Genomic DNA, 12,418 nt, shown 5'->3' with positions numbered 1-12,418 from the left:
ATTAACATGCTAACATGCTAACGTGCTAAACTTACATGAACATTAGCATGTTAGCATGTTAGCATTGTGACTGATGCCTTGTTCACACCTGGTGTCACCATGGTGACCAGCTCTCAGGACTTCAGTTCACACCTGTTGTCAAAACACCAGCTAACATGCTAACATGCTAACATGTTCTGTACGTTAATGAACGTTCATTGTTCAAGTTTCAAAATAAAACAGGAAACAAATGTTCGTTTGTTTATAAGACAAACTGCAGCTGAGGTAGCCGCTAACTGCTACTCACTGTAGCTGCCGTTAGCTAGTTAGCCTAGCAGCTAGGCTAACTAACAGAGGATCAACATGTTCGTCAGTACGCGGTCAGCAGTCCACACAGGAGTCAGAGCGTTAGAGCAACATGATTTATTCAGATCATTTACATCTCATTAACATAATCAGAAAACACAAACTAAAATATACGAAGAGGGACGGTGTGTTCATGGACCGGCAGATAAAAAACGGCATCAGACTCACATCATTCCGTTTACCTGACGACACCTGAAACACTGAAGAGCGACGGAGGTCCAATTAGAATATTTAAATAAAACAACAAAAACAAAAAGACTGAAACCTTTGTACTTTCTGACTCGTTCATTTAAAACCTTTGTACTTTCTGACTCGTTCATTTAAAACCTTTTGGTTTTCACATCGTGACACTGATTTAAAGTTGGATTCAAAATATTTGAAACTTTTTGTTCGACGCTCAGAGATGACGTCACTGTGATGTCATCAGCTGAAAGATGACATCATCGTGTTGGTGACGTCAAACTTCAAAGTCCTGGAAAATCCTTGAAAAGTCTGAAAAAATGTTCCTTATATTCAAGGCCTGGAATGGTTTTAAATAACAAAACAAACTTGTGATGTCACAGGAACACCTGTCCACCCACAATGCACTGCACGATGACAGCTCCGCCCACAACGACCTCAATAAGAAACAGGAAGTCAAAACACTGATCAGCTGATCATTAACAACCAATCAGACTGCAGAGATCCGTTCATCAGGACAGGGTCATGTTTCACACACACACACACACACACACACACACACACACACACACACACACACAGGACATGGGGCGGGGCTTGAGAGGACAGGGGGCGGGGCTTGAGAGGACAGGTGTGTCTGTCGTTTGGCACAAAGTGAACACAGCAGAACCGGTCTGGTCCGGTCAGGTTCAGTCTCAGTGAGTCCACATGGTCCGGTTCTGGTCACAGACTTTTACGGCTCAACAGAACCTGTGAACTGGTCTGACTAAATCAGTCCGGTCCGGTTCTGTCCGGGTCAGACGTGGAGGCGGGCGTAGCGGAGCTTCCACCTCCTGGAGCGGACTTTGAAGAAGAAGAAGAGGAGCATGAGGAAGAGGCAGGAGGAGACGTAGAGGAGCACACACAGAGACATGTCCACGCTGTTGAAGCCCAGACCCAGAATCCAGACTCCTCCTGCTGCTCCTTCTCCTGCTCCTTTACCACCTCCTCCACCCACAGCCTCCCCTTTCTCCTCCTCCCTCTTAGCCTCAGGTCGAAGCTCCGGCTGCTCCTCAGCTTTCCTCTCCACCTCCTTTCCCTCTGCTCCTCCTCCTCCTCCTCCTCCTGCTCCTCCTGCTCCTCTGTGCTCCTCCTGTCCAAGACCAGGATCAGGATTAGGAGGTGGTGCTAGGAGTCGTGGGGGAGTAAGGGAGTATTTGGGGGAGACGTTCGAGGCTCCGTAGTGTCGTCGGAGAAAGAGGAGCACGTTCTCCTGGTTCCAAACGTGGACGCCATTTTTCTCCTCGTGACAAGAGGAGCAGAGGGAGGGGCTCGGCCAGGGAGCTTTAGGGAAGAGGGGGTCATCACTGAGGGAGCCTGAGAGGAGGAGAGGAGGAGAGTGAGAGGAGGAGAAGGAGGAGGAGAGTGAGAGGAGAGGAGAGGAGGAGGAGAGGAGGAGGAGAGTGAGAGGAGGAGAAGGAGGAGGAGAGTGAGAGGAGAGGAGAGGAGAGGAGAGGAGGAGGAGAGTGGGAGGAGGAGAAGGAGGAGGAGAGTGAGAGGAGAGGAGGAGGAGAGTGGGAGGAGGAGAAGGAGGAGGAGAGTGGGAGGAGGAGAAGGAGGAGGAGAGTGAGAGGAGAGGAGGAGGAGAGTGGGAGGAGGAGGAGGGGAGGAGAAGGACGAGGAGGAGAGTGAGAGGAGGAGGAGGGGAGGAGAAGGACGAGGAGGAGAGTGAGAGAAGGAGGCATGTTGATGAAAGAGTATTGACGGTTTTGACCTTTCATAAGCCCCGCCCTCTTCGCTCTGTGCTCCAATCACAGTTGAGCAGCCTTCCCTGATATGCTACACGTTAGCTCGTCTGTCTTAAGTTAGCTGTTGTTAGCACAATGCTAATGTAACAACTGATATATGTTAGCTTGCTAGTTAGCTCGCTGGTTAGCTCACTGGTTAGCTTGCTAGTTAGCTTGCTAGTTAGCTCGCTGGTTAGCTCGCTGGTTAGCTCGCTGGTTAGCTCGCTGGTTAGCTCCCGTCTTGTTAACAGAACTAGCATTAGCTAGCTAGCTAGCTAATGATTCATGGTTAGCTTCCATTAGCAGTTAGCAGTGTGTGTGTACCAGCCAGTCTGGCGTTGACCCGGTTGTGTTGGTTCCACAGCCACAGGATCTGCTCCTCCTGGTTCTGGACTCGGCCCATGCTGGCGGCGGCGGCCGCCTCGAAGTGTTGGCCGCACTGTTCACAGCCAAAGAACGTTCTGATGTAACGACGCATCACCTGAAGAACCGGAGCCGCCTCACCGTCCAGACCTGACCACAGACAGACAGGTCAGACCTCACACAGGTGTGTGTGTGTGTGTACCTGTGTGTGTGTGTGTACCTGTGTGTGTGTGTGTACCTGTGTATGTGTGTGTGTACCTGTGTATGTGTATGTGTGTGTACCTATGTGTGTGTGTGTGTGTGTGTGTACCTGTGTGTACCTGAGTGTGTGTGTGTGTGTGTGTGTGTATGTGTGTGTGTGTACCTATGTGTGTATGTGTGTACCTGTGTGTGTGTACCTGTGTGTACCTGTGTGTGTGTACCTGTGTGTGTGTGTGTGTGTATACCTATGTGTGTGTGTGTGTGTGTGTGTGTACCAGTGCGTGTGTACCTGTGTGTGTGTGTGTCTGTACCTGTGTGTGTGCGTGTGTGTGTGTGCACCTGTGTGTGTGTGTGTACCTGTGTGTGTGTGTGTGTACCTGTGTGTGTGTGTATCTGTACCTGTGTGTGTGTGTACACTTGTGTGTGTGTGTACCTGTGTGTGTGTGTGTGTGTACACTTGTGTGTGTGTGTACCTGTGTGTGTGTGTGTGCACCTGTGTGTGTACCTATGTGTGTGTATCTGTGTGTGTGTGTCTGTACCTGTGTGTGTGTACCTGTGTGTGTGTGTACCTGTGTGTGTGTGTGTACAGTTGTGTGTGTGTGTGTACCTGTGTGTGTGTGTACAGTTGTGTGTGTGTGTGTACCTGTGTGTGCACCTGTGTGTGTGTGTGTGTGTATGTGTGTGTACCTGTGTTGTCCAGCACGGTGGGCGTGGCTTCATGTTGGACGGTCAGGACATGAAACAGAGTCCAGAGGGAACATGGGTAACCTCGAAGCCCCGCCCTGCTGCCCTGGCAACCAACCCAGCGAAGCTCCGCCCCCAGGAACACACCTGAGATCTGGACAGGAAACAGGAAGTTAGCTGCTACTCCGCGTGCATGTGTGTGTGTGCGTGTGTGTGTGTGTGCATGTGTGTGTGTGTGTGTGTGTGCATGTGTGTGTGCGTGTGTGTGTGTGTGTGTGTCTCACCGCCATTTTGTTGTCCACCAGGTCCAGGATGGCCTGGTACGGGATTCGCTGCAGTGGCAGACTGTGCAGCCAATCAGAGAGAGTCTCCATCAGCTTCACCACAGAACCCCCACCTGGATACAACTGACAGACAGACAGACAGACAGACAGACAGACAGACAGACAGACAGGAAGAGACAGACAGACAGACAGACAGACAGATAGACAGGAAGAGACAGACAGACAGACAGGGTTCAGCCAATCACAGAGCTTCACTGAGCTGCAGATGACTGATTTGTTCTCTACAGCTGAGGCTCATGGGTACTGTAGTTTTTAAAGGAGGTGTGTCTCTGCTATGTTGTTACCTTGGCAACCAAAGTGACAAAGTCCTTAAATATCTTTAGCTCCTCCCCCTCCAGGGTATTATGGGTAGCCAACTCGACCCTCAGCAGGTAATGAAGTGCTGACTCCAGATCAGCTGTGTACACCTTCGATCTGCACACACACACACACACACACACACACACACACACACACACACAGCTTTACTGACGAGTCTCTGAGCCGAGCCGGGCCGAGCCGGGCCGATCACTGACCTGTCAAAGTCTCTCCAGGGTTCTGAGCTTTGTTTGTCTGACAGCGCCTCCACATGACCTCCAACGGAACTGCTACCAGACTGAACACGCTGAACACCAGGTAACGTCTTCAACAAGGAGGAGAAGAAGAAACGCAACGGCTTCTGACTGAAGGAGGAGGGGGGGGGGGGGGGGGGGGGGGGGGGGGGGGGGGGGGGGGGGGGGGGGGGGGGGGGGGGGGGGGGGGGGGGGGGGGGGGGGGGGGGGGGGGGGGGGGGGGGGGGGGGGGGGGGGGGGGGGGGGGGGGGGGGGGGGGGGGGGGGGGGGGGGGGGGGGGGGGGGGGGGGGGGGGGGGGGGGGGGGGGGGGGGGGGGGGGGGGGGAGGAGGGAGAGGGGGGAGAAGGAGGAGGAGGAGGAGAAGGGGGAGGAGGGGAGGGGGAGGGGGGGGAGGATTAGGGTTGTCTGAGTGTTTGTGTATTGGTTGGTTCATGGTTCTGGTTGTTACTAATGACTCACCTGTGCAGGTGGGGTGTGGGTTGCATTCGGGTGCAAGCAGGTAGATGGAGGGAAAGGTGGAGATGTGTCAGAGAGCGTCAGCAGAGCGGAGTCGAGAGCTCAGAGCTCGCCTCACCTCCACACCTGAGTACTGCAGGAGGTTCAAGGATCACCTGACAGACAGACAGTAACAGACCGTTAGTCCTCTCCTCTCAGGTGAACTTCCTGTTCCTTCAGCCTGTCTCACCTCTCGCCGACGTACACTCCTGATCCTCGACATGACGGCGATGAAACGATCCGACCTTTGACCCAAGAGAGGGAGGAGCTCTGCAGAGCTAACAGACGGCAGACAGACAGAAAGGCAGACAGGTTTTGCTGATGTAATCAGGTCTTTGTATCTTCATGTTGGACTCGGGTCGTCTGGTTCTGGTTTCTGGTACCTGTACGGCTCCAGGTTGGCAGGGGTCTGGTTGGTCCAGCTTGTGTGATTCTGCAGGATGTTCACCATCAACTGTCCTCACTCACGACTGGATCGTGTCTGTCGCACCTGAAGACACACAGACAGGTACAAAGGGACAGTGTTGAAGAAACGCGTGAAACAGTGTTGGGACAGGTGATGTGAGACAGGTGATGTGACACAGGTGATGTGAGACAGGTGATGTGAGACAGGTGATGTCACACAGGTGATGTCACAAACAGGTGATGTAAGACAGGTGTTGGAGACAGGTGATGTGAGACAGGTGATGTGACACAGGTGATGTGACACGGTGATGTGAGACAGATGTTTGTGAGACAGATGTTGTGACACAGGTGATGTGAGAACAGGTGTTGTGAGACAGGTGGTTGTGACACAGTGGATGTGAGACAGGTGATTTCACACAGGTGATGTCACACAGGTGATGTAAGACAGGTGTTGTGAGACAGGTGTGTGAGACAGGTGTTGGAGACAGGTGTTGTAAGACAGGTGTTGTGAGACAGATGTTGTGACAGTATGTCACACGGTGTTGTGAGACAGGTGTTGTGAGACAGGTGTTGTGAGACAGGTGGTGATGTCAATGTGTCTCCACCTCTGTAGGTCGTCCCTCTGTCTGTCTCTGGACGTGAGCCCTGAATACTGAAGACACATAAAGTGAATTTAAATTCTTCTTACTACCACCTCTAGAACAACTGCGCTCTCAGGACGCTGGGTTCCTTGTTGGTTTCCTTGTGGTTTTTTCCTATATTTTCCAAGTAGATTGGGAGCCAGAGACTTTCAGCTATCAGGCTCCCTCTTCCTGTGGAACAACTACCATTCTGGGTTCAGAGGCAGACACGGTCAACCTTTAAGAGTAGACTGAAGACTTTCCTCTTTGATAGAGCTTATAGTTAGTGCTGGCTTCAGGTCATCCCTTAGTGATGCTGCCATAGAAATTAAACTGCAGGGGGACTCCTCCTGCCCCCTGCAGCAACTCTGACTGTAGTACTGCGTACTCTGACTGTAGTACTCTGACTGTAGTAGTGTAGTACTCTGACTGTAGTGCTTCTGACTGTAGTACTGTAGTACGCTGACTGTAGTACTCTGACTGTAGTACTGGCAGTACTCTGACTGTAGTACTTGACTGTAGTACTGTAGTACTCTGACTTGGAGTACTCTGGACCTGTAAGTACTGTAGTACTCGACTTTAGGACTGTAGTACTCTGACTGTAGTAACTCTGACTGCTAGTACTGTAGTACGCTGCCTGTAGTACTGCAGTACTCTGACTGTAGTACTCTGTACTTAGTACTGTAGACTCTGAATGTAGTATGGAATACATCGCGAACTGTAGAGCATCTCTGACTGTAGTAACTGCGTACTCTGACTGTAGTACGTGACTTATCGCAGTATGCTCTGACGCTGACTTAGTACTGCTAGTAATGTACTGTAGTACTTGACGTATACGCAGTACTCTGACTGTAATACTGAGTAATCTGACTGTCAGTAAACTCTCACTGACTGTAGTGACGGCAGTACTTCTGACTGAAGTACTGCTCTGACGAGTACTGTAGTACTCTGACTGAAGTAACTCTGACGTAAGTAAGCTGCAGTACTCTGACTGTAAGTACTCTACGTTAAGTACTGGATAACTCGGACTGTAAGCACTGCAGTAGTCCCCTGACTGTAAGTACTGCAGTATTCTGACTGTAGGTACTCTGAAAACTGTTTAAAAGTACTGCATACTCTCTGACTGTAGTACTCTGACTGAGTACTGCAGTACTCTAATGTAGTAACTGTATGACGCTGACCGGTCAGTACTCTGACTGTGTAACTGCAGTACTCTGACTGGTAGTAACTGCAGTACTCTGACTGCAGTACTCTGACTGTAGGAACTGCAGTAAGTCCTACGTGTAGTATGCAGTAAGGGTGGGGGGGTGGGTGGCTTGTTGTGGGGGAGTGGTTTGGTGGCGGGGGGGCTGGATCTGGTGGTGGGTAGGAGAGATGTTGAGTGGGGGGTAGTTGGGGGGGTGGTGCAGTTCTGTTGTTCTTTGGGGGTGGTGGGTGTGTTTGTGGGTTGTCTGTTGGTGTCTGACTGGCTGTTGTTGCGGGGGTGGGTGCGTGTGGTGCTTGGGGTGGGGTGGGTTGTGGGTGTGCGCGGTGGTTTTTGGATGAGTTGGTGGTGTGTGTGGTTAGGCTGAGTTCTGTATTCCTGGTGTGGGAGCTGGTGGTTTCTTGGCTGCATGCTTGTTGTGCTTGTTATGTTGGTGTAGTTCGGGGGTCTGTGCGTTGGTCGTGTAGGCGTGGGGTGGGCTGAGTCGTTGGTAGGTAAACTGGGGGGTCTGACTGTAGTACTGTGGGGTAAGGTGAAATCCTGACTGGTAGTACTCTGACCGGTAGTACTACATAGTGTGGACGTACCTTTGAAACGTGGGTAGAACTTGATGCTGAACTCTTTGCAGAACGTCAAGTTTTTCCTCTGAGCGCAGTCCAACACTCGCTACATGACGCAGGCTGCCAGTCTGAGAGACAGACAGGTTAGACAGAGAGAGAGACGGTGTACAGAGACAGAACAGGGTGGACACAGAACAGACAGGTGGACAGAGACGACAGAACAGGTGGACAGAGACAAGACAGACGGTGGACACAGACAGACAAGGTGGACAGAGACAGACAGACAGGTGGACAACATACATACAGGTGGACAGAGACAGACAGACAGGTGGACACAGACAGACAGGTGGACACAGACAGACAGACAGGTGGACACAGACAGACAGACAGGTGGACACAGACAGACGGGTGGACAGAGGGGACCCCCAACAGACAGGTGGACACAGACAGACAGACAGGTGGACACAGACATAAGGGGTGGACAGAAGAGACATTTACTTAAAATATAAATATACATCGTGGCATGTGTCTGACATCACTCCTAACCAAATCTTATTCACTGCTGTAGCCCACAATGTTCACTGCGAAGATGTATGAACATCCCGATGGGCACTAAACCGAAGCAAGATATCCCATCATGCATTTGCCAGAAGTTATCTGGGCCGGAAAGGAAATAGAAATTGAAAATAAATGGAAATAAATTTGAAATTAAAAAGTAAAATAAAAAGTAAATAATTGAAATTATTGATAAACACAAACAGTACGGACAGTAGATGGCATTTCTAATAGCGCTACAGGAGTTTTTCTAAAATAACGGTGTAAAATGTTTTTTTTTCGGCGGAATGGAATGAGAGGATGAGGTGATGCTTAAATATAAAACAAAACACGGAAATAAAACATCAGGACAGTAATCAAAAGACTCTATTTGAATAAAAATGCAGTAGTAAATGGACAAGAATGATGTGAGACTACGTTAATGTGGGTACGTTTTTTACATTTGACGTAATTACCGGCGCCAAGAGAAGTGGTTCCGAACATTTTTTCTGCGAGCTCACGAGATAGTCCACGACATTTATATCCCTGTGGAGGGGAGTGAGGAGTGATTTCAGAAACAGCCAGGGTCCACTTCATTGGGTAACACCAGTTGTGTCATAAGCAGCCAATCACGTGGCAGCAAGAGAGAGACAGGAAGGAAACAGGAAGTCCTTGTAACCCTGTTACAACAGCAGAAGAAGAAGAGAGCAACGGCTGTCAGCTGACAGGTGAGCTCGACGGGCTGATGAAGAAAAACACGTGCCAAACGGCCGTCCCCTTTCACAAGACAGACAGGGGCAGACAGACCAGACAAGGTGCAAACAGACCGACGGTTTCAGACACCCAGACAGGTTCCAGTGTGGAGGTGTGTGTGTGTTGGCCAGAACAGGAGCTGGGCGGAGCAGCTGCAATGCTGGCAGAGGACAGACGTGAAGGACTCCTGGGGGAGTCGGTCCTCCCAGCTGGCTGTTCTCCCAGCGGTCCTGTCCTCTCAGGGTCAGAGGGGGCGACAGGCGCTTTGTCTGGCTGTGTGTGTGTGTGTGTGTGTGTGTGTGTGGTGTGTGGTGTGTGTGTGTGTGTGTGGGGTTGTTGAAGCAGCAGCTGGTCGCTGTGTGGGTGGTTCCCCTGGGATGGAGACAGATGGGCTGCAGACAGACAGACAGACAGGCAGGCAGAAGACAGACAGACAGACAGACAGACAGACAGGTTCCCACAAGCTCACTATGAAAAGCTCACCTGAACCGGTCGGTCTGGTTCAGGGCATTCCTGGGTGAACTCAGTTGATGTCAACTGCCTGTCTGCCTTCCCTGTCTGGTCTGTTTGGTCCTGTCTGTCTGTCTGTCCGTCGTCCTGTCGGTCTGTCCCTGTCTGTCTGTCTTTGTCCCGGTCTGTCTGTCTGGCTGTTAGCACTGTCCCTGTCCTGTTCTGTCTGTCTGTTTGTCTGTCTTCTGTCTGCCGGTCTGTCAGCGGCTGGAGTAACAGGTAACGTTCTGTGATGATGACCGTCCAGAAATCAGCTGATTGGATGTTGACGCTCAGGTGTGTTTCAGGTACAACCGACCAGAACCTCCTGATGCCTGAGGCCCGCGGGCTCCTGAGTGCCCTGCAGGTACGATAGACTGATGCCGAACCGGACAGGACACGTGACAGACACAACAAAGCCTGGACATTTAAAGAGAGCAGAACAGAAACCTTCCCGGTAACCTTTGACTCCGGGGCCAGAGCCGTCCATTTGCTGGAGTACTGGATGCAGTGGTCCCACCAGGACGAGTAGAACTGAACCAGCCAGGCCAGGAAAGAAGGGTGGTGACGCTGGGCTTCAGGCTGCCGCTGCTCAGGATCACCAGCGGGTCTCCTCCGTGTACAGCGGGCGAGGCGGCCACACAGCCGGGGACGAGGCCACAGAGCGACCCGCCCGCTTCGAACCACAGCCGGAGAATCACACTGCGTCCCCCTCCGGGGACAGAGCGGCCGAGAAGGCGGTTCAGAGAGCGGCGGGCTGGAGCCGAACCGAGGCGGAGAGAACCGGGGAGACAATGAAGAGCTTGCGGCAGAGAGGCGGACAGATCAGACGTCCACTCTGTCCCCAGACCGTGAACACAGCGCCACACACACCACACACACACACACACACACACAACCACACACACCCACACACACACACACACACACAGTGAGCTCAATGAACTTATTGAAACGCATTGAAACAAACAAACACCGATCACAGTCCCACATCGATTAGCTGATCAGGTTGGGTGTCATGGTGACGCGTTCGCCCAGAGTGAGTCTCTGTCCAAACACAACGATCTCTGATTGACGCCTGGGCTGACGTCACAGACGTGCTGCGGTTTAGGTGTCCTCAGAGATCTTGAACTTCCGACGGGCAACAGACTGCAGCTGTTTTTTTATAGGCCCAGTGTCCCATGTGTCCCCATGTGTAAAAGACTGAAGCTGTTTTAGATCGTGTCCTGTGTCCCCATGGTGTAACAGACTGAAGCTGTTTTATTAGTCCAGTGTCCATGTGTCCCCATGTGTAAACAAGACGGCAGCTGTTTATATGTCAGTGTCCATGTGTCCCCAGGTGTAACAGACTAAGCTGTTTATAGTCAAGTGTCCATGTGTCCGACATGTGTAACAGACTGAAGCTGTTTTTATAGTCCAGTGTCCACGTGTCCCCATGTGTAACAGACTGAAGCTGTTTTATAGTCAGTGTACCACGTGTACCCCCATGTGTACAGACTGAAGCTGTGTTAGAGTCCCAGTTCCACGTGTCCCATGTGTAAAAGACTGAGCTGTTATAGGTCAGTGTCCACGGGTCCCCCCATGTTGTAACAGACTGAAGCGTTTATAGTCCAGTGTCCATGTTCTCCCCATGTGTAAAAGACTGCAGCTGTTTTATGTCAGTGTCCAGTGTCCCCATGTGTAACAGACTGGAAGCGGTTTATAGTCAGTGTCCATGTGTCCCCAATGTGGTAACAGCGGAAAGCTGTTTTATAGGCGTGTCCACGTGTCCCCCATGTGTAACAGACTGAAAGCGTTAGAGTCAAGTGGTCCACGTTACCCATGTGTAACAGACGGAAGCTGTTTATAGTCAGTGTCCCACGGGTCCCCATGTGGTAACGACTGAAGCTGTTTATTAGTCCAGGGTCCACGTGTCCCCCAATGTGTAACAGACTGAAGCGGTTTATAGTTCAGTGTCCAACGTGTCCCCCATGTGTAAAAGACTTAAGCTGTTTATAGTCAGTGTCCATGTGGTCCCAATGTGTAACAGACTGAGCTGTTTATAGGCAGTGGCCATGTGCCTCCCCATGTGTAACGACTGAAGCTGTTTTATAGTAAGTGTCCACGTGTCCCATGTGTAACAGACTGAAGCTGTTTATAGTCAGTGTCAACGTGTCCCCAGGTGTAACAGAACTGAAGCTGTTTATAGTCAGTGTCCATGTGTCCCCATGTTTAATATAAGAACAAAACTGACGCTCATGCTGTCCCACAGTCCTGAACACAGCAGCGCTCTTCTGTTTGAACCGCATAAACATTAAAAATAAAATAAGAAACATTAAAATAAATAATAAACATTAAATAAAAGAATAAACGTAATTTCCAGACGAAGTGACGTTTATTTTTTAATGTGAACTTCAGGTTGAACGTTTTGTTTTCTCTAACGTCAGACGTTGTAGGCGTCGGTTCCCTAGCAACGGAGCACCTCTACCCGGAGGACACCACGGAAAACACAGGTGTGACAGTCAAGAAGACAGGATGAGGACGGACAGACAGAACAGACAGACAGACGGATGAGGACAGACAGACAGGATGAGGACAGACAGACACGACAGACAGACAGGATGAGACAGACAGACAGGATGAGGACAGACGACAGACAGACAGACAGACAGACAAGACAGGATGAGGACAGACAGGACAGGGATGAGGACAGACCAGACAGACAAGACAGACCAGACAGGATGGGAACAGACAGACAGACAGGATGAGGACAGACAGACAGACAGACAGAGAGACAACAGGAATTAGGAAGACAGACAGACAGGACAGAACAGATGAGGACAGACAGACAGACAGACAGACGACATACATAAACAGACAGGATGAGGACAGACATTACATACAGATAGAAGACAAATACAGCAGACAGGATTTAGTACATACAG

General features: G+C 50.9%; 1 protein-coding gene across 1 annotated transcript in view; it reads right to left on the bottom strand.

The window, feature by feature from the left end:
• Nucleotides 1-387: 387 nt before the first annotated feature.
• qsox2 (quiescin Q6 sulfhydryl oxidase 2) overlaps nucleotides 388-12,418 on the bottom strand; it is a 19,728-nt gene continuing 7,697 nt past the window's right edge. Inside the window, exons 7-12 of the mRNA XM_027284305.1 lie at nucleotides 4,399-4,545; nucleotides 4,168-4,297; nucleotides 3,824-3,946; nucleotides 3,543-3,693; nucleotides 2,616-2,804; nucleotides 388-1,881 (exon numbers count right to left, since the gene is read on the bottom strand). Coding sequence (XP_027140106.1) covers nucleotides 1,322-1,881; nucleotides 2,616-2,804; nucleotides 3,543-3,693; nucleotides 3,824-3,946; nucleotides 4,168-4,297; nucleotides 4,399-4,545 — 1,300 coding nt within the window. The 3' untranslated portion in view covers nucleotides 388-1,321. The remainder of the gene's footprint in view (nucleotides 1,882-2,615; nucleotides 2,805-3,542; nucleotides 3,694-3,823; nucleotides 3,947-4,167; nucleotides 4,298-4,398; nucleotides 4,546-12,418) is intronic.

Source organism: Larimichthys crocea, chromosome XI (assembly GCF_000972845.2).
Source record: "Larimichthys crocea isolate SSNF chromosome XI, L_crocea_2.0, whole genome shotgun sequence".
NCBI classification, from domain to species: Eukaryota; Metazoa; Chordata; class Actinopteri; family Sciaenidae; genus Larimichthys; species Larimichthys crocea.
The sequence above is the reverse complement of the archived record's forward strand: the minus strand, read 5'-3'. Positions and strand labels throughout refer to the sequence as shown.